The 23230-nt window shown below is 38.2% G+C and overlaps 1 protein-coding gene across 1 annotated transcript; it reads right to left on the bottom strand.

Moving 5' to 3' along the window:
• Positions 1 to 1422: 1422 nt before the first annotated feature.
• anln2 (anillin, actin binding protein 2) lies at positions 1423 to 16788 on the bottom strand. Its single transcript, XM_063004517.1, has 23 exons — positions 16707 to 16788; positions 15276 to 15355; positions 14150 to 14329; positions 13983 to 14069; positions 12920 to 13101; positions 11840 to 11932; positions 11132 to 11246; positions 10576 to 11012; positions 10393 to 10487; positions 9192 to 9318; positions 8158 to 8293; positions 7892 to 8056; positions 7538 to 7664; positions 5912 to 5960; positions 5717 to 5782; positions 5600 to 5632; positions 5457 to 5478; positions 5270 to 5379; positions 5082 to 5135; positions 4708 to 4794; positions 4471 to 4578; positions 3589 to 3725; positions 1423 to 3466 (listed from the first exon to the last, which is right to left on the bottom strand). The coding sequence occupies exons 2-23, from the start codon at positions 15346 to 15348 to the stop codon at positions 3301 to 3303; spliced, it is 2649 nt and encodes an 882-aa protein (XP_062860587.1). The 5' UTR covers positions 15349 to 15355; positions 16707 to 16788; the 3' UTR covers positions 1423 to 3300.
• Between the last annotated feature and the right edge of the window lie 6442 nt (positions 16789 to 23230).

The raw sequence follows: 23230 nt of genomic DNA on the forward strand, positions 1-23230 counted from the left end.
GCAGTCACTTTTATCCAAAGCAACCTACAGTACAGTGACAGTATATATTGTCTAAGCAATTGAGGATTAAGGGCCTTGCTCAAGAGCCCAACAGTGGCAAGCTGGCAGTGGTGGGGCTTGAACCAGCGACCTTTGGATTACTTGTCCAGTGCCTTAACCATTAGGCTACAACTGATTGGGCTACTATTCAGTGCTAAAAGGAAACATGGCTTCAAGAATTTACATCAGCACTTTCTCCAGAACTTTGGTCCCAGTATATTTATAACAACAACAGTAATGCACACTGATTTATGTTCGTTTTTACTGTCGTAGTAGCCTACAAAACTCATATTCAAACCCTGATAAAAGCTGCATTGATTTACACCAAAATGTTTTTGTAATTTTTATTCCCACTATTAAGGTGTGTGATTGCTCAGACACTGTACACCCATTTGTCATGAAGAATCAGAAATTCCCTTTTGCAAATACATTTTGATGGCCATTCGCGAGTGCATTATGCCAGTGGACAAATGGAATGTGTTACTGTGAGTGTTGAGATTCAGCATAATTGGAGATAATTGTTTGTCCCTGCAGCATTTTGACAGCAATTGCCAAAAGAAAATGATTTCTTAGCTGGCCAAGCAGGCCAAAAACAGACTACACGATTTTGCCCTGATTTTCACTCGCAGACTGGTCAGCGCTAGATTTGCCGGCTCGGCAGCAACTCAGCGTTCGCTCCGCAATCAAAACTCGGCTCTCTATCACTGTGTGAACTACCCAACAACTCGAGCCGAGCGTCTTGCCGAGCGCTCGGCCACCAAAGAGAGATTTCTAGCTTGTGAAATATCTGGATCCGAGTTGCCCAACTGGCAATGAGTGCTATGTCGAACAGCCAATGAGAACACAAGATACGGGGGGGAAATGCAAGGGAGGAGTTGTAAAAAGGTGGGACAAGGGCATAATATACTTTATATCAGAATACATCGGCATACGCACACGTTTTAAAGTATTTCTGACCTAATCGTTCTCTACAAAACACATCAACACTGCATTGCAAAAAATATATTAACCTCCAACTCACTATAGAACAATCCATGCTGTTCCTATTTTCCTAATTGATTTTACGCTGCACATCAGCGCACAAACTTTGATCGCTCGCTACTTGTTGACGTGCATTTTTGGACGTGGTATCATTAAACCTTTCGTCACTTCTCACGTTTGTTTTCGTGACAAAACTTAGTTTGGGAGACCAGAGAAGCTCACCTGCGATTCCAGTTGGTGATAGATGGTGTAGTGTCAAACACCCTATCGCCAATCAGTCGTGTAGTGTGAAAGCCACACCGACTTGAAAGACTCTCGATTAAAGAGATCCAGTTGTGTAGTGTGAACTTGGCATTAGTGATTTGACCTGACATTTAACTACACAAGAAAACAAATCTTGGCTTTTGGTCTTCATACCCATATTTATTCTGTTGTATTAATTGTAGAGTATTGCATACAGTTGTTTGATAGGGAAATAACATACATAGGAAACATGAAAAAACACTGACAGAGAAAACAGAACACAGAGTAAACAAGTATACACTTACATTGCTCATCATCCTTTCAGGGGATCAAGCCCCCATTACACAGTCCAGAAACACTACGGTTGTTACTAATGCATAAAAAAGACAATTTGTTAAATGGCAATTTTGGCCACTTTGTATTGGTAATGTTTTGTGGTGGACTGATTAGAACTAGAGGTGGTTGTTTTCCTCAAATGAGCACAAGGGAAAATACACAGAAAATACGATCAGTATTAAGCAAATATGACATATCCCCATGTCCATGTATGCTACAGTATTACTCTAGTAGTGTCTCCCAAATATATGCTATAATTTACAGAATAACGGGTATATAGAAAAAAAATATTAAGCCCTTTGTAAACAATATAAATGATGATAAATTGCATCTGATTGCAAATCACATTCATCACAAAGGGCAAAACTAAAATTGGAAATTCTGCCTGTAGTATACAGTCAAAGTAAAAAAAAAAAAAAAAAACAACAACAAAGTACATACAGTTGTAAAAGGCATGTATGTGATGGCAGTCTGGCAACTGTACTTTTGGAAATAAATGATTAGAAAACACACACACACACACACACACACAAATAGTTCGATGTAATTAATTAACCACTAAAGAAACAGGCCTGCCATAAATTAGAACAATGTCAGAACATTGTTGACACTGTCCGCAGTCAAGCAAGCTAACCGCAAACCCCAGCTCCTGTTTCTTCTTTGTTTATGTGAACATCAACAAACTTTACTTAAGTTTTGGGCTGATTTTGAAGCAAGGCAGCCTCCACCCCATGTTGATGTAAAGCCTGCTTGACACTGGACTGAGCAAGCCATGTTCCTGCAGCTTTTAATTTATTGCAATTTCAAGGTGACTATAAGATTACAAATTTCCTCTTAGCAAAAGCTGAAAGTTTGGCTGTTTATCTACATACCGTGGCAAGTGATAACTGTTCTGGGTACTAACTACAAATGGTTAAAGTCCCAAAGATGTAGACACAGAGAGGTCAGATAAAGCCAATCGATCACTGACAACAAAGTTAATTTACAGGAAAAAAAGTACAGCCACAGATATCGTTGAAATCCTAGAAGTGCCAAGACATACTGTTCTATTACAAGTGCATGTAAACTTTTGACTTTAACTGTCGAATACACACTTTACATGTGCAAATAAAACTGGTACCCTCTGATGGTCTGCATGTCATTATGGCCATCCTACAAGTAGTGCTTGAGAAAACAAAAACAACAACAAACACCCTCTAGGTGTATGCAGTGTTTTTTAGTGTTGAAAGGGACAATTAGTTTTAATTAGTAATTTATGATTACAGTTAATTTTGGCATAAAACTAATCCCTTCTGGCTGTAAATGTTCACAAACTGAACTGCTAAGTTTAGAACTAGTACTTTAAAATTCATTCACCTGAGGAAAATCCACCTCCACCGAGACAGAATCAAAAAGCCACTGGATACATAAAGCAGACCAGAATTAATTTGCTCCCAACTTGTGACACTTGCTAATGTATACAATTATACTGGATGTTTTAATTAACATGCATGCTAATAAATGATAAATTCTCATCTAAGATTTTTTTTTTTTTTTTTTTACATTCACATCCGAACTTCATGGCCGCTTTTGGTCTTTGCGCTTAGTACTCTCCTCTGTTTGCTAGCCCCAGAGTCTTTCACTCTTCACATTAAGTAAAACTGTAACTGTATGAAACACCTTCAGATTTCATCTTTGGTATAAGGGCTCTTCAGAGCAACGTTACAGGATGCTTTCACGGGACGTTGCAGTGTTTGTGGATGAGTTGGCTGGATCGCCCTCACAAGCTGCATGTTGCCGATTCCAAGTATGGAGGTCCAGAAGCACTTGGCCCAGCTTTTCCATCCAGTCTGACCGCTCCTCTCGAGTGTCTGCTGAGAACCAGCTCCTATACATAAAAAAAACATGGTAAAGTACAAACACAATCATAGAAAAACAATTAACTGATATATGAAAAAACTCCACTTGTAGCTTAAATGTCATGTATTGACAAAATACAGAACATCTTACTTGGTCAAAGTGGGGCTGTTGTCTTGTTGCATTGTATTTGTGTGCACCAGTTCAAATGTGTGTGGACGTGCACAAGAGTCTCTTTCTACAGGCCTGAGGCAGTCAAAGCTACACAGCGAGATGCTGCCCTCTGCTGGCTACAAGAGAAACGAGAAAGTACGTAGATTAGAGACCGAGACTAAAGGTGGGTGATGCAACAACACATGGAGACTGCTTGAGGGTTTACTTCAAAAACATGTTTGAAATAACTTTGTTCTTTTAACAGATTGGTCTTTTACTTAACCAGATCAAACAAATTTGGTGGAAAAGACATCCACCAAAAACTTCAGCACCATTTAGGTGGTACAACGTTGTACAAAGATTGACAACAAACCACAATGTTGCTTTAAAGCTTCAAGCCTTGAGAACCTAAGCCTTAGCTGGTGGTAAGATCATAACTTTTAATAGCTACCAGGGCAATGTCAAATATCAGTGTGGAAACCTTAAACTTTCAAAAATTTTCTAAAGAATAGGCCCTTAACATGCAACATTTATTGGGACTTGGGACCTAAAAAGAGACTGGAGCTAGTGCTAATCAAGGACGATGAATAAGTGTTAAACAAAATTCAACTGACACGTAACTTAGATACAGTTAAAGACTGACGTAACGTATATACAGTAAAAACTGACGTACTGTAGCATACTGTAGATACAGTAAAAAGAACTGCATGATGAATGAATGTACTGTATTTTGTTCCAAAGTGCGATAAATAATTGTGAATACATTTAGTTTTGATCTTTAGAAAAGAAAAAAAAAATTATTTTAGCCATTGTTGTCCAGCCTTCAGCAGCATATGTAGTATAAATACTATTCAAAATACTTGCACAGGTGCAGTTCGTTACCTTGATCCCAATCTCATTAGGATAGTTCCAGTAAAAAAGCAGGCCTCCCTCTAGCTTAAAAAAGAGCCGCTGCCATGCTCCGAATCCACTCACATCCTCAAACATGGACTAAATGACAGGAATGAAGAAGTGTACATACTTAAGCTAAAGATTTACAATAATCAGTCAAACATTGAATGTTTAGTAATGACAACTTTAGACCATTTCTATGTATCAAAGAATTTTACACACACATACCAGAAAGCCTTGGTGTTGTATGTTTGAGTGGCTCTCACTACGTAGCTGAAGGTACACGTGACCCTCTAGGGGAGACAAGAACGGCACCTAGAATAACATTAAAGTGACAGTTTTAGAAGCACTAGAAAAGTTTTACAGCAAAAACAAATGTGCAGACTAAACAAATGTACCTACTGTGCAAACATGGGTAATTTATTTAAAGCAAAGTTTTAGTCTTTTTTGTTTAGTCTACAATGCAAGTCATGCATTAATAGCAAAAATTTTTTATAATTAAATATTTTTAATGTTAAAATCTTCTGTTAAAAGCCACAAAAAGTAGTGTAAATCACAGCATGCAGAAAAGACAGAAGGGTGAACAGACGGCAGTGTGAAACCTTTTCCTGAAACTCATCTCCAAGAAGTCTCCTGATTTTGCCCTCAAACTTCATCTGAGAGGAGAAAAACAGGGGACAAGGAAAGAGGGTGTACAGTTACATTACCAGAGACCCCACCACAGTGCAACACACTCTCCACTTGGCTTAGCAAAAGTATAGACCTCATAGAATTGTATATAAGCCCACACCTTGTCCAATGGGAACTTCCTCTGTCCCAGGGAGGCCAGGGTAATCTTGTGAGAACCAACTAAAGAGAAGTTACTGGAGCGTCGAGAGTCCAGAGAAGAAGGAGTGCCAGCTGTGCAAAAGAGAAAACCGGATCAGACACCAGCAGCTACAGGGATGATAAACAGGCTTACCAGAAAAAAGACTTACAAGCTGAACATGGGTTGGATTTCTGTAAGGACCAAAAAGAAAAAACAAAACATTTTATGGTGTTTTTATTCTGGACTGGGATTTTAAAGAAATGTATCCACTGCAAAACCCAACATTATATTGTATTATGAACAGAAATGTACCGTAATGCTGCTGAGTAGCTTTCTTGGTGTTACCTAAACAAATGAAAAGTACAGTAAGCGCTTGTTTAATGTAAATGTCAAGCATTTTCCTAATTAGTAATATAATTGTGTACTTACTCTTGATTTAATAGAGCTGCGGAGCTGCTGCACATTAGCAGTGGAGCTATTACCTGCACTATTGGACTGAAAACCAAACAAACAATGGGGAAGGCAAAAAACACACCATTTTAAAACGATAAAATAAAAATGCAAAGCAAATGCTAAGAAAAATGCTAAAGAAATTAGCAATGACATGTGCATTTGATCACTTACCAGGCTGTACACTTCTAAATCAATCTCAAAGTTGGAACGAATGTCCTGCCTACAATGCACATAGAGAGACATAAGATTAAGTTTAATTTCAGTAATTACTTTTTTTCCCCCACTTACAAACGTGGTGAAGAGTAGGGGTGGGTTTATAAAATCGATTTTTCGATTCGAATCGATCTTTATTTGAACGATCCGATATCGATTCATATAAACGCGAGATCGATCTTTTAAATACGCCCCTTTTTACGGTGCACACGGAAACCTGTTACCCCCTTTAATTTTGCGTGACCAGCCAGTGTTTTTTCATGCAACGAGATCTGACCTGCACATCAGTTTAGCATGGCAGAAGCTCAAGTTATGACCACTACACAACTTTTTGCACTGATTTTTGCTCGGCGACGGGTCGGTGCTGGATTCGGGAGGAACTCGGTGTTCGCTCTGCGATCAAAACTCGGCTCTCAATCAATGTGTGAAACAGCGAGGGGAAACACAGGGGAGAGGTTGGAAACAGGTGGTGGAGCGCAATATAGTTTCTATCAGAATACATCAGCACACGAGTTTTACAGTATTTCTGACCTGATCGTTCTCTACAAAACAAAATATTTATTAACCTCCAACTCACTATAGAACAAGCCATGCTGCTCGTGTTGCCAAATCCACTCAGATTCATTTATTTCATCAGCGCACAAACTTTGATCTCTCGCTACTTGTTGATGTGCATGTTTGGACGTGGTATCATTAAACCTTTCATCACTTCTCATGTGTGTTTTCGTGACAAAACTTAGTTTTGGAGAGCAGAGAAGCTCGCCTGTGATTCCCCCTGGTGATAGATGGTGTAGTGTAAAACCCCCCATCGCCCATCAGTCGTGTAGTGTGAACATTACAGCGACCAGGTGTTAATCAGAGTGTCGTGTAGTGTAAACTTGGCATAAGCTGTTTAACAGCCAGGTGTATGTTTACATTACATTTACAATGTTGTAGCGTGTCAGACATATAAAATAATAATAAAAAATGAATGTGACTGTTTTCTGTTTTGGATTAATTATTTATGTAAACAAAATACACAAATATTTTTAATAATGAGTGTTCTTTGTACAATTATCACATTCGTTCTCTGAACATCTGTACATATTTAAACAAAACCTGTTAATGTAACTCAAATATGCCTAAATGTGTTGAATCGAAATTGAATCGAAAATCGAAGATCGAATCGGGACCTTGTGAATCGGAATCGAATTGATCCAGGAAATTAGTGGCGATACCCAGCCCTAGTGAAGAGGCACAGTGGTGCAGCATGTAGCATGGGTTTCACACAGCTCTATGGTCCTAGAGACCTGGGTTCCTCTGGTATCTGTGTGTAAGGAGTTTGGCCACATGGTTTTCACCCCACCTCCCAAAAACATGCAGAAAATGAATTGGATATTCAATATTTCCCCAAGGTAAAAGTCAAGTAATCAATAATTGAGTGTGACGTTCTGTGATAAATTAGTATCTACGATATGTCAGACAAGGCTAAACTTGTGTGTTGATGTATAATAAGCAATATTCACAATAACGTTTAATTATTAAATGAACAACAGAGACATTAGTAGGCCTACTTAAAGCATATTAAAAAATGTCTGAACTCACAGTGTGATTGATGTAGGGAAAATGATGGTATCTCCATTCTCAGCATCAACAGCTGTAGCCAACGGGGTGGCCACAATATTACATGGACCATAACGGATCAGGATGAAAAAATAATGTGTAGGACGACCTGCAGAGGAACAGCATTTTATTGCACTGGCTTTACTCATAATGTTGTAAACTTCATAGTAAAACCTCTTCCCATACACACTTATTTTGAGTCAGACAGTATATGTAGTCATATTCCCTAGCCTTATCAGGAAGCACTGGCAAGCTCTACATGTTTTTTTAATGTAAAATCTCTTATTGAAACCTGCAGTATAGTTGCTCTGCCAATAGCAACATTGCCAAACTCACCTGCGCGAGCAGAGCACACAAACTCCACCTTGAGAGGCAGCTGAATGCTGCTGATACTGACGGTGCCCCTACAGGGCTGCAGGGTGAAAGAGCTGAGGTTCAGATTTGGACCAGCTCCTTGTCTAAGCCTGCTGATCTCAGCCAGCAGGGAAGCATGCTTCTCGCCTGTATTGGTAACATTCAGTGATAGCAATTTATTGAGAAAATCAGCCACACAAAACTTTTGTTTATAAAAGTCTGTTTTTAAGGATCCAAGCTCTACCCACTTGAAACAAGCAACAGTTTCTCAGCTTCTGCCTCTTGCAGGGATCCTTTGCCATGTTCCTCATCACTGCAACAGCTTAGGGCCTGTAAGGTCTGATGGATAACAGTTTGCAGTTTGGCAGCCTCCTCATTAAGAGCCTGTACAACATGGAACATAAAACAAACATATTGCAAAAAACATCTTACTAAACTACACATGTGCTGGACAGTTAAAGTCAAACAGCAGAAGTAGACAAATCATTATCCCAGCCAACTCTCGCATACAGATTGATTGTATTACCATTAATAAACAAGAGAAAAAAACTATTTTTCCTGTCATCTTTTCCACTAAACATTTTGTGCCAACATACTACAGCTTTATATTATATACAGTATATGTTTTCTTTATGTATTTATAGAGCTTGCTTTTACACAGGAGCACAGTCAAGCTGGAACAGGAAAACCGTTCCCTAAACAGCTGCTGCAAAGTCAGAAGCATATAATGTCCTTCATATAATTGATTTATTAAACCTGTTAGCAATCACTGTGGCTGAAACACATCAATTTAATAATTAGAAGGGATGTCCCAGTACTTTTGTCCATATGATGGTTTTCTTAAATGGTATGACCTTTTGGATGTTATTTTTTAAATCCTTAAATAGGCTGTAGATAAAACTAGTTACTGCTAGCTAACAATTTAATATATTCTGGCTAGCTTGTAATGCACTAGCCCACAACTGGTGAGATCTCAAGCTCTTAAGTTCAAATCTCAGCTCTGCTATTGGTTGCCTGGGCACTTGCACGAACATGACTGGCAATGTTTGTGGGAGGGCAGGTCAAAGGAATTCCTCATTACTGCTGCATTTGGGGCATCTGCCAATACTAATCCCTGTTTGAAACAACCTTGTGCAGGTAAAAAGAAGTGGTTGGCTACTACACACGTGTCAGAGGGGGCGTGTGTTGGGTACGGCCCTTGAAAGGGGTAGCAGTAAAGGGGATACAACTGAGTAATTGGATATGACTAAATTGTGAAGAAAAAGGGTAAACAGTCACAAACCTTTATAGTTTCTTTGGTGTTAATGGATGGCTTGATGTGGGACTTCACAGGTATTTGTTTTTGTACCTCAGGGGTGGCACACTGAGAGGCTTGAATGTTCTTTCTCTGAGAGCGGTAGGCATCAATGCTGTTGAGAATGAGCATAGTTTAATGATCTTGGATTTCCACAAGCAACTCAACCATCTAAATGTGCCGCTGGTACAAAACCATAATGCTTCCAATTGGTGTATTGCTTGCAAGTTGTATATTTATGGTGCATTGTATGCATAAACTGTGGCGCCAGTAATACACAGTTTAAAGGTGATGAAATACAAGTGTTATATACACAATATGGCCAAATGTATATGGGCACCTCAACTTGTTGGACATTCCATTCCAAATACCATTGGAATTAACATTCAGTACATTACATTGAGTATATAACAGCCTTCAGTCTTGAAGGAATGCTTACTACAAGCTTTTGGACTGTGCCTATTGGTTTGTCAGGTCAGGCACTGTTATTGGATGAGACAGCTAGGTCTGCAATTGAGATTCCAGTACACCATGCAGGCCACCAAACTCATCAAACTTATAGAATTTGTTATTTGCACAAAGGCACAAACTTGCTAAAAAAGTAAAGGGCCTCCTCCAAACTTTTGCACAAAGAATGCATTTTTGCAATGGGTGTGGCTAAAACAACTGCACTTATTCATAAGGGGGGGGGTCTAAATAGGTTCAGCCATATAGTGTATGTACCATAATAAGTTTACTGTAATGTGAAAGACTGGTGCATTCTTATTAGGAGCCTATAATGGTAGTAGCTGCCAACAGTGACATAATCAGGACAATTATTTGTTCACATGGTTGTATTTTCTTAGATTTTCCTTGTCTTATATTACACTTTGTATGGTAATCTGAAACCATTTAACATGATATGCATAAATCAGAGGGATATACTTAGCTAAAAAATAATATATGGGTATTTTGCTGTCCAACATAGCAACATGGTAAAATCATCATTTTGTGAGTGTACATCCTGTATATACTAAGAATGAATTCAATCAGAACTGATGTACTTATCTGGCTAAACATTTGTACATATTTTGCTCACACCTATATTGTTTAACCAATGTATTTTGTATATAAGCTTATTTATTTCTGATTTAGGATTTAGATACATCTGGACAGAGATGGTAGGTATAGTATTTCTGGGTAGCCTCACCTATACAGAGGTGGAGCAGAATCCATAGAAGGAATGACAACCTCTTCTTGGGAGTCACATTGCACCACAGTTGTGTGCACATCAGCCGTCAGCCTCTAAATATTGTGAAACAGAGCAGTGATTTTTTTAAAGCAGTAAATTACAATACTAATTTTAAGAGCACAAATAGTCATGCCACTTTACCAATGGAGTAACTACAGCTTCCATGGATTTGCTGAGAGGAGAGAGGATACAGCTAGGTGGGAGAGTTAAGAAGTATTCCTCAGTACACACTGGTGTGCTCTCTTCTTTAACCTTCAACTCTCTTTCACCGCAGTTAGAGTGCTGTTCCTTCTCCTCAGCTACTTCTTCACTGGACCGGTCACACTTCTCCTTTGATTTCTCAGCTTCTTGTTCACTACCTTCACTAACTGAAAACTTGGATTTACTTTTAGCTATCTCAGTGCTGGCTTCCTCTTCCTTTTTGGTTTTAGAAAGGCTGCTCTCATTACATTTCTCCTCTGCATTTTCCATCTCTATTTCCTCTTCTTTGTTGGCGGTTTGCAGAACATCTTCAAACATCTTGTCAATAAGTGCAGAGGTGCTCAGTTGTTCGTTAGGCTGCACCACAGGTTCTGAAACTGAAAATGTTTTTAGTTAGTTGTATGCCAGCTTAGCTCTATTTTTGGTCAATTTCCTGTGTAAAAATAGCTCATATACACACTGATAGTAGGTGTTGCTGGAGGACAAAATCTCATACCAAGTTGATGTATCTCTCCAGTAAAGGCAGATGTTTCATTGAAGCTATCTCCCACTATTTCGGCCACACCACTGATGTCAGCGTCTTTTATGTTGATGCTTGAGTCATTCTCATCCTAGCAAGTACATCAGAGGATTTTTTTTGGGAAAAGACAGCATACACCAGATTTTAAAGATTATTGAAATATACACTAGTGTTTTACCACTGTGTCAACATGTGTTAGTTACAGCATATGTTCTCTGTGTTTAGAATTTAGATTTTCAAATACTAAATAAGATATCTATCTTCCTTGGCACACAGGTGGCACAGTGGTAAATTCTGCTAGCCCACTACCACTGTGATTCAGGGTTCAAATCCCCAGCTGTGCTATCGACCTTCTACATACAGACATAATTGGCTATGTCCGAGATGGGCGACGTGGATGGGGCCCTGTGACGGATTGCTTTCCTGTCTGGGATATGTTAGTGCATTAAGCACTCCAAGGTTGAGAAGGCCTGGGCTAGAGCAAGATGGGTAATGATGTGAAAATGAAAAATCATGAAATAAATCAAATCACCCAGTGCACACCAACAACTTTAAACGGAAATATGCTCACATTCTCAAATTGAAGTGGGGGCCAGTGGGTTTTCCTGGACCTCTGTGAAATGCAAGAGCTGGTTAGTGAAGCAGAGATTGACATGGCCTATACAATGAGGTTAGAGAACCTACCTCAGCCAGTGAGGGGTCAGACAAGCTTCTTCTGAGCCACATGTTTTCTGTGAGAGGCTGAACTCTGAGTGACTTCAGCTCATCTTTTCGAGCCTAAAAAAAATAAAGGAAAAAGGCACACACTTAAGCCTAACCTTAGCATCGCTAGAAATACAATACACAACACACAAATTAAGTTTGTGTGTGCTATGGAGGTTTTCTTCAAGGAATTTTTCTGTTTGGCTGCCTTCATCTGTCCTTCAATTCTTCCCAGTCTTCCAGTCTGTGCCACTGAGTTGCACTCATATATCATGTTGCTGCTGCCACACCACAATGTTTCACCATAATGGTGTCATCAGCAAGGTGATGTGTTGTACCCGTTTTCACCAGGCATAATCCTAAATGTCATTAAATGTAGTAAACACACTTAATACTGGGTTTTCTTACCTTCTTATTTACACATGCATACACACTGTATATAATAATATTATTTTGAATTTTAATTTTGAACGGCATTTTTTATTTGTTAAATTCTATAAATAAAAGTAATAGTGCATTACAGTTTGCAGACGTGTGTTCCTTGTTGAGGGTGATATTTTATAAATGTGTCCAAACGTTTGTATAATACTGTAGCTATAAAGCTAGCACAGGTAGTTTTAAAACTTTTTGGTGCTTGGCAAAACAAGACAGTTAATTTTGCAGTTACAAATTTTGACACGTGTGGTCTTTGTCTGGATAAAACCAATCAAAACCACACAATTTATAGGCATTTATTACAAAAAAAGATAAAATAATTCCCCAGACCAGATACTGTATATAATGCAGACAGCATCACCTCTGGAGAGCACATATAAGGTGCAAACACCTGCACGTGTTATGTTTATACTATCATTTTATACGGGCAAATAATTCTGCATATTTTAAATAATAATAAGTATTTATTTTAAAGAAAGATTTTTTATTTATTTTTTGAACATCTACCCACTTTTTAACAAAAGGGGTCACTAAAAATTGGTCAAAAATGCCTTTAACCATTTTAATGGTTCTCAAACCAAGCAAAAATACTTTTTTCTATTTTTTCCTTTCAAGTACAAACCATACCTGACGAATACGAGAAGCCTCCTTAGTGCTGGGGGTAACTGCAGCGTTCAGCTGCTGCTGCACGTTGTGCACAAGACTAGAAAGGTGGCGTGGAAGACTTGGTGTGGAATTAATGGTGCTGCTTTCTGGGGTTGTTGTCAGAGTCTTGAACCGTTCCAACCGGGAGCTAAATTCTCCTCCTCCTTAAACACAGACACAGTAAACAGAAACCTGGAGCACATTTAACTTATATGCAAGTCTGTATGACTAAGTGTATTCTACTCGTTGTTGTCACTGGTTTACTGCTGGCTAACAGAATAATGAAAAACAAAGAACTGATTTGGGTGCATCATACATTGATTGATCAGATGTAATCCAAAAAACAAGACTTCCATGTTCATGCTATTTTTTCCTGCATAACAGCCTCCAAGTTAATGGCAGTGTGATGCACCTGTTTTGGTGGTTTTGATCTTCTGGACAGACATACCACTCTTTCATAAAATTTTTAATGACTTAAATTAAACTACCCTTAGTGATATGGTCACAGGGTAGTGCTCCCATTAGAGGTCACAAAACATTCATCTTCATTTTGTCCTGTCCTCAACAGCCTCCTTTGTCACACCAATCACAAGCATGTCCAAGCATCCATAAACCTCTTCAGCGTACCTCTTTTCTTCCTGCCTGGTGGCTCAATCCTCAGTACTCTTCTCCCTCCTTTGTACTTTACCAAACCATTTCAGTCTTACCTCACCTTGTCTCCAAAACATCCTACCTGCACTGTCCCTCTAATAAACTTGTTCCTAATTTTGTTTATCCTAATTACTCTACTGTCTGATTGTCAGTGTAATCGCCTCCAAGCCATATAACATACCAGGCCTTATTGCTGTTTTGTAAACCCTTCTAATAATCACTACTGCCATTCTACACTACCCACTACACCCTGTTGAGCCAAAGAAAAGGAACAGATACTGCCCTCATACCGATACCCCCATCATCCCAGTTAGCAAAAACAGAACAAACCTTGCACATGCCACACTGTAAGGTCTGTGTTGGTATGTAAAAAGTTGCTGGGTAAAATACTTACCAATGTGACAAACTTCATGCAGCAAACTACTGGAGGGACTCTCTGCCCCAGGATCTGACATACAGCGCTGGACCAGAGAAGCTGCACCTACCAAGACAAACCACACATTAACAGAACTCACAGAGAAAAAATACAGAGAAGTGTAAGAGAAATCATGCTTCTCTTACCATCTCGTCTTTGGGTCAGCTGCTGCACTCGAAGGCGAATAGAAGCTATGGCAGGTGTGTCTGGTTTCACTGCTAATTCTATCTGTCGCAACCGAGCAGGGGACAATGGCACAGACAGAGGGTTCTGATTCTCAGCATCTTCTGCGGCAAAGCGTCTTTTCTTCAGCACATTCTCAAGCTCTAAAAATTAATATGCATTATTATTACTTTTAAAACACTAAAGATGAGATAAATGTATCAGTACACCTAGAAACAAGTGACAATAAAATAAATGGGGTTTATTTGCTTGAGATTTTGCTGTATTGAGTAATAAGTGTTATTATATTTGCTAAATATTTTAGTGTCCCGAAAATGTAAAAATGAAAAATCTCAGGTATGCAAATGATAAATCATTTTCTGTAATATGGCTTCAGTGGTTTGTGCTTAGCAAAACTATAGGAAAACTGAATAATCATATTTATTAAGCACTGTGAAAATGTCTATAAGTATCATAAAATAATTTTCTTATTAGCAACCCCTTCTTAATAAGTCATAATGTTATCGACCTCTTAGAATTACAAAATCACCTAATCACAATTCCACTTATACACATATGGCGTAGTTCAAGAACATTAGAAAGAGCCTCATAACCAGATCGCATTTCACACAACTGCTTTTTTTATTAAGCTACGTAGTATTAATTACATTTGTTTATCTGGTTTGCGATCATTGCGATCATCATACTTAGTTTATTGATCTTAGAGCAATGTTATAATTAAGCAATAAAAGAGGTAATGGCCATATAGTACTGCTAGAAAGTTTCTTTTTGTAATGTAATAAGATCACTTTCTCAAACACATGCAACAAGACTAAAGAAAACCGTTTTGTCATTCACCCTCTTGAATTGACAGAAGAATTCTTATAATTCTTAACATTCCCATCATACAAGAGGCTTAAAGCAAAGTCAATTAAATCATTTATCACTATTATTTGTATGACAAATATTTGTATTGGCAGTTAAAATTACTCAATGCTAACATGCTTCATTTGCCAGTGACTTAAACACCAGGTTTTACCTGTTTTGTGAATGAATGGTATCCATGTAAGTAAAGTTTTATGTAAAGCAGAAATGTGGGGACACACGTACCATTAGAGGTTAAGACATTCTCCTCTAAGGCATCTCTCTGTCTCTTTGGGTTTTTGTCTGTCTGATTGTCCATTTTCTTACTGTGTAAAACAAAATAAAAGTAACAAGGTCACTTGATGTATATTTATTTGCATAAACATAGTTAACAATAATAATAACCAGGGATTAAATAGAACACCTGTGCTAACAAGAGAACCTAAGGCCACTGTATTACTTACAGCTGGGGAAGCATGGTAAGATGGGAAGTTAATGTAGTGTTTCCCAAAGCAGTGGTACCAAAGCAGTGATAGCTCAGTGGTTAAGGTACTGTACCAGTAATCAGAAGGTTGCCAGTTCAAACCCCACCACTGCCAAGTTGCCACTGTTGGGCCCCTGAGCAAGGCCCTTAACCCAAAAATCGTACATACACATACCCTTAAGACACAATCAAGTTATTATGCATGCCATTTGCACAAACACACATCTTGAGGAGAATATTTACAGATGAAAAAACGGTGCTTATTATGATTTGCATAAGATCTAAATGTTAATTTATATGAGGAAACCTTATATAAATATTCTAATATATTCTGTTACAAACAGTTTTAATGCAGTAACGTGCTATTGCTCTAATTTACTGAATTAAAAGATTTAATATTTCAGATATTTCAAGCATTTCATATCTTAAAAGTCTTTCATTTAACTCATTTTAAGACCCGTTTGAAGCAAGTTTATTACGGCTATGTCGCTCGAGAGTTGGTAATGTAGTGCTGATTAACTGTGATTGAATAACAGTGCACAAGGACATTTGTCAAAAGAATGTTAACTTATGTGATTAAAATTGCTTGTATGGATCAATAAATAATACTTTACTAAGGCTTGGTGTTTTGTTTAGGGGTGAATATTTCTGACTACAAGAATGTAGGAAATATTTAAGTGTTTTTAAGGTTATGAATTTATATACTCAGTTGGGGGGGAAGGGGGGGAAGGGGGGGCAGGTAGAACAAAATAGCAACCTATGATTCCTATCATACAACACCTCTACCAGAATATTGGCTTTTATGTTAACCTGAGGATCAAAATTAACAAATTAATGCTTGGAATTTAATTCCTGTTAACAGTACCCGTATTATATGCAGTACTCCAGAGGGAATTTGGCCTAAAATAAATAAATAAATAAGAGCTTGACATGCAGGTAAGATAGTTGGTAATGTAGTGCTGATAAACAACTACAGTTTGTTAAAGCACTTTGTTTTACTAATACTATCAGTGCAGCTAATTTTAGACATTTTTCTTCATACTGAAGCATTAGCTCTGGCTAAGCTAACGCGTTACAAAAGTAACAACATGCGAGTTAACTTCAAAAAGCACTAAAATGCTAGCATATAAAAAGCAAATAAAGGGGGAAAGTTGTACTAAAAGCTGATAAATAAAATATTTCGGTTTTCTTACCTGAACAGAGTGACAGGAGTAACGCTCTTCTGTTTATTACAAACTTGTTTCCGTCAAACTCCCAACATTTGAATTTCAGCGCGAGGAGTTTGGTTTCTAGCGCAGGCGCAGTAGCATGGTGACGCCGAGCTGGAAGGAAAGACACGCGCCCGCCCTATAGTGATTACTGATGATGTTAAATCTCACCAGAACACCCAGAAGTTATTATTTATTTATTTTATTAGGATTTTAACGTCATGATTTACATTCATGACAGGACAGGTAATTACTGGTTACACAAGATTCAGTTCAAATTCAATATCAAACAGTCACCCACAATTTTGTATCTACAATTCACCTCACTTGCATGTCTTTGGACTGTGGGAGGAAACCGGAGCTCCTGGAGAAAACCCACGCAGACACGGGAAGAACATGCAAACTCCACACAGAAAGGACCCAGACGGCTCCACCTGGAAATTGAACCCAGGACGCTGTGAGGCGACAGTGCCAGGTATTTTACCCCCACGAGCCAACGAAACATGCTGTGTGCATGGAGACGCCTAGTTGCTGGTGTGTTTGGGATCATAGTCCTGTTATATGACCCATTTTTGGGCTAGCTTAAGCTGCTGGACTAAAGAGATGGCCTCACATTTGTCTTGTGCCATGGCTGCAAAAACAAGCCAAATCATCATCCTTCCACTACCATGCATGTGTGTGGTGATTCACTGTTTGGTGCTATGAATGATAACTAAACATCAACATATCCTATTTCAGCACACTTTGTACTTCTTATTTGCTCACATACTTCATAAACGATGGTTTACTTTTGGGTGAAAATAATTACCAAACCTTTTTTTTTAAATCATGACCTACTCAGCATATATGCCAAAGAATGGTAATACAGTAATTTGTTTAATGGTATCGTTGATGTTTTTGGATTTATATATTTCACTTTGTCATTACAATTCACTAAAAAGTGAGCATGCTACAGTGGCAGTTAGCTAGTAAAATACTTATACTGACTGGTACAATTGTATGAGGACCTGTTTCAGAAAATAAAACAATTACTATGTCTAGAATATTAGAGACCTGCATGGAAATACAGCATGGCCTACACAACACACTAATTGACATTAGTCTATCTGATCTGATTTGTTAAATAAAAATCTTTGCCTCTCTTTGACTCTCCAACTTCTCAATGCCAAGGTATAAACATTTATTAGCAAAAATAATAAAAAAAGGTCTGAACAATAGATACAAAGACCACTAATGGGCACTTCATGGCCTACTTGTGGTCTGAGGACCAGTAGTTATAAAACCCTGCTCTAGTAAATCAGTGACTGCTTATTTTCATGGCAGGTAATGTATCTTTTTTTCCCTCTAACGACCTTTATCTCTAAGCCAGAGATAAAAGTAAAGCACTTGGTGGCACTGATCCAGCAGTCATAAAATATTTTTCACCTTTGCTTTGACTAACTGCTTTAACTTTAAATCTGCAGTGTTAGATTGTAATAGTAATAGATTCTAATAGTCTAGAAAAACTAAAGCAAAATAGTGTTGCAGAAATGTAAAAATGATCATAAATATAAAAAAGACTGCAAGAACTTTATAAAGGAAATAAACTGAAAATGTCATGTTTTAACAGACAAGAACAGAAAACTGTCTTATAAAAATAACCTCTAAAACTTAAATTTGCATTGGACTTTAATTCTTTTACACTTCATAAACTGTGATCATTGTTAAGAAAAGACTTATTTTACTCATGTAAAGCCATAAGTCATAAATAAAATAACATTCATAAAATAAATTGTAATTTGACAAGTTCAGAGCATAAACATGAGCATTGTTCACCCATACAACTAGGGCTGCAACGATTAGTCGACATAATCGATGACGTCGACTATAAAAATTTGTCGACGTGGAATTTCATTGTCGACGCGTTGTTATTATTGCAACGCACTAAAGGAACTGCAGGGGGCGCAGCATTGCCTCCATGGCGCAGCGGGGAGTTTATAAAGACAGAGAGGCAAAGATAAAGTGACCGAAACTTTCTAAAGTATTTCAGGAGCATTTCAGCCAAAATAACCCAAAGAAACGAGCTGAACGCAGACACTACAAAGCAGAGTTGTGGTTTCACGCCAGCACTACGGTGAAACGCGAGCACCCTGCAGCCGTGATGACCAGCGTTATTCCGGACAGGTAAGTTTTTACACCGCTTTGTGCTTTAACCAACGTAGTTAATGCTAGAGTACCTGTCGGAAAACTTCCTAAGAGATCGCTCTTTTTCAGGTTTGTTAGTTAGCTAACACATTAAGTGCAATAGTTAATCAGTAATAACGTAGTAGTAACAGTAACAGTAGTAACATTATATAACTTAACATTATAGCCTAACGTTACCCAGTCTCGTCTTCCATATTTTTTGCTCTCGTTAATGAGAGCATTCATTGTAAATAATAAGCCTCCTCCACTTAATGATAGCTAGTTAGCTCAGCAGGTAATTCAGTTAAGATATTTAACCTGTTATGGTTTAGTTGGCATAGCCAGTACACTATTTGTAATAAACTATGATACATAGCCTTCAGTTTGTGATAATTAATACAGCTTTCTCTTTTGCTCTTTCTATTAATAGCACTAAGCAATGGAGTGTGGATGAGAAGAGAAGAGGTTCATGCACCCCTCAGATGGCTGAGGTCTTCACAGACAGCATTCACATGTTTCTCAACCACGTTATAAATGTTTTTGACTTCCAGAGTGATAACTTCTGAAACAACAGTTTCTAATGCTGTCCAAAGCTTTCTTATTTGAATTTTTTTTTATTGTGATTGTGTATTAATGTTTCAAATATATTTAATTAAACTATCAAGCTTAAGTTTCATATTCATGTTTCATGGGTCATTATTTTAATTTGATATTGGAACTTAAATAACATAACAGAATTTTGTTATGTTAAGGCAGAGATGGAGGGTATGACATAAATAATCGCTGACTAGTTTACTAATCGGAAAAATAATCGTCAGATTAGTCGACCATTAAAATAATCGTTAGTTGCAGCCCTACATACAACTGATAACTATGAACACTATCGTATCCTTACAAAATGCGTTATGTTGTGAACATTTTACAGTTAGCTTTCATCAGCGTCCAAGTGCATAGTGAAAACAACATTTAGGTAAGATCCAGTGGAGTAAACAGACCAAAGTCACTTTGGACATGTAAAAACATTCTCAATCATTCAATCTGAAAATTTACTTTAAAGATCAGCACATCCTGCATAGTGTTCTGAAAACATTTCTTACGAAGGCCATATCACTAAGAGAGAGTCTTCTACTTCTGGTCAAAGCATTAGCAAAAGTGGTGGCTGAATACTTGGAGGTATGGCGTGTTCCCCCTGTGTGTTACAGGTCTTTGAGCCTGGTGGCTTCACGTATGTCAGAGGATCTCATATCACCATGAAACAGACTATTTAATAATAAAATGTACTATTTTACATAGCTGATTTTCGCTGCTCACCATACCAACCAAGCATGTCTCATCTATCTTTTGCACCAATGCTTTTTGTTTAACTGTTACATTTACAACACTTAGCAGAAGCTTTTATCTGAAGCAACTTACATTTGTAAGCACTGACAATGCAAGCAGTTAAGAGTTAAGGTCCTTGCTCAGGGGCCCAACTGTGGCAACTTGCCAGTGGTGTGGCTTGAACCAGCGACCTGCTGATCTCTAGTCCACTACTTATATTTACGTATAGGTGTGATGTACCCAGGTAATGAGTTTTTCAGTCATGTAGTACGAACTAAGCCATCCCTCATATGACATTGTCTTTTTTGACCAGGTTACATTATTTTAAAGAAGTAAACAAAGAGGCTTGAGAGCAATTACAAAAACTTGTCATGTGCAGAGAAATCAACACATTTATTGAAGTCAATGTGAACGGAGATGCTACTAAGGTTCATTTAGTTAAAATGCTACATTGAGTGACAGCTGTAGACAGTCCACCAGACAATATGTGCAGGATAGAACACAAAACACAACATGAAGACAACATAAATATAAATATTAAATACAATGCCTGTACTTCACATTTGCAAACTTTAGCTTTAGCAATCTAAATCAATGTCATTAATGTCAATAGAAAGAAGCTATCAAGGTCAGAATTGGTAAATTTTAAAGCAACCTGTTATCATTACAGGTGGAAAAAAAATAAAAAAATCAGTCAGTGGAATCCAAAATGACTTCATACTGGCTACAAAGTGTGTTAGAAAGTGTGCTCATAACCAAATGTGGACCCCAGAAGCCCCCAAATGGCTCACAGCTTCACAGAAATACAGTCACTACTTGACTGAATGTCCAACCAAATATGTTTTGTTTCTCCCATGGGACCCAGCAGGTGCAGCAGTTTATTACACCATTTGAGCCTGGATCTCAGTTGTGCTATCTGGTATTTCCCAGCGTATTCCTGTTTTGCGTCCAATGATTTCAAGTGAAATGAGCCCACTGCAACCATCTGCAGGATAGATGAAGTGGCAGATGAAAATGAAAAATAAAAAAATTAAATTAAATACAGAATGTTTAGCCAAAGAATGTTTAAAGATTTAGTTTTATACTTAGATGTTTCCAGGAAAAGATCATTTTATTTTTTTATTAGGATTTTAACGTCATGTTTTACACACTTACATTAATTGGTTACATTAATGACAGAACAGGTAATTACTGGTTACATAAGATTCATCAGTTCACAAGTTCAGTGTCAAACACAGTCATGGACAATTTTGTATCTCCAGTTCACCTCACTTGCATGCCTTTGGACTGTGGGAGGAAACCCATGCAGACACGGGGAGAACATGCAAACTCCACACAGAAAGGACTCGGGCCGCTCCACCTGGGAATCGAACCCAGGAACTTCTTGCTGTGAGGCGACAGTGCTACCCACTGAGCCACCGTGCCACCCTTTGAGGAAAATATAACATTGTGCTCACTTTATTGAGATAAAATAATAAAAAAAAATTAAAAATCTCAGAATTCATTTATGGGTGGCCTACATTACTTTCTGCTGTCAATTCTGCTGACTAAGTATTGTTTGAAATTAGACAGGGCTACTAATTAAACATTAATTTATACAGGGTGGTGCACGAAAAACCGAACCGTCTTCGACCGGCTGGCTTGAGCTATTATACAGGCGGGCGCTGTCGTGATCGCGGAAAAGTGTATTGACACACAAGGAGATCATTTCCAGCACCTCCTCTAACCAGGAAGTACAGATTTTTGTATTTGCATATCTTTCGTTTCGTGTACGGGCTAAGAAACGTACACCGACATACGCGAGACGGTTCGGTTTTTCATTGGCCACACGGTATATGCTGATACAATTTTATGAAGGGTGATATGAATGCAGACTTCTAAAGATTTTTTTCCTGGTTTCACTCATATTTAGGTTGCGCAGCTGTAAAATACGCTAGCACACCAGAGCTGGGATTTTGAATACATCATATTCGGCTGGGCTGAGCGGCTACATGAACAACGATTAGCTGTTGATCACAGGGTGGGATGAGCCGGACCAGGGTTCCTCATAACTGGTGCAATTATGACCTCTGCTGGCTGACTGATGGCGCCTGCACAGATTTGGGAAATAACGTTTATCAGGGTGTGGCTCTCCGTACACAATGCTGATCCGCATATAAACTTGCCTTGTGCAGGTGAAAAGATGTAGTCGGTACTGCACACGTGTCGGAGGGGGCGTGTGTCAATTGTGAAGCTCCTCAGTCAGCAGTGGAGGGTTGTATTGGTAGAGGTGAAGCGTAACACAATCAGGGGAATTGGATATGACTAGATTAGTGGAGAAAATTGGGGGGGGGGGGGATCAGAGAAAAAGACGGAAAAAAAAGACTTGGCACAGTTTTCACTCCAAATGACCTTACTGATGCAACCCTTTATATTTTTATATGTGCTTGGGACAGGTACGTCCTAGTGGCTGGGCTGTTTTGCAGCCACCCCCCCAGGTATTAACCAATCACGTTCGTGCAGACACCCAAGGCTGAGAGGACCACTGAGATTCAAACCCCAGATCTCAAGCACTGAATGTATGCTTCTAAAGATGTGATGAATTTTTAGTTTTATGTCTAATTTTAATTAATAATATTGACTAAATGTCCATAGTGGCAATAACTGCAAGATTACTTTAATAAAATTCAGCCCTCTGTTGAAAAAAGGTTCGGACCTTAGATCCCTGATCGAGACTATTGAGTCATTATGTAGCCATTTGGGATTCGGCCTACATTAGAAGATCTTAAAACAGAAATGGACACGGGACTGCATATTATCAAAAAAAATTTAAAAAAGCAAAGATAAACTAACCATGTCAAATTTTAACAGTGATTATAGATTTTGTTGAACGATCTTGTTTCATTCAAACTGATCAGGCTTTGGTCATATAACGGATATTAGGGACTTCATTACAGGTCAACATATTGAAATGTTAATAGGAACATCAAATAATGCTAAAAGATTTGATTAACATATAAAAATATATTATTGTATTTACATCAGCA

Source organism: Trichomycterus rosablanca, chromosome 11, assembly GCF_030014385.1.
Source record: "Trichomycterus rosablanca isolate fTriRos1 chromosome 11, fTriRos1.hap1, whole genome shotgun sequence".
In the NCBI taxonomy this organism is placed as follows: Eukaryota; Metazoa; Chordata; class Actinopteri; order Siluriformes; family Trichomycteridae; genus Trichomycterus; species Trichomycterus rosablanca.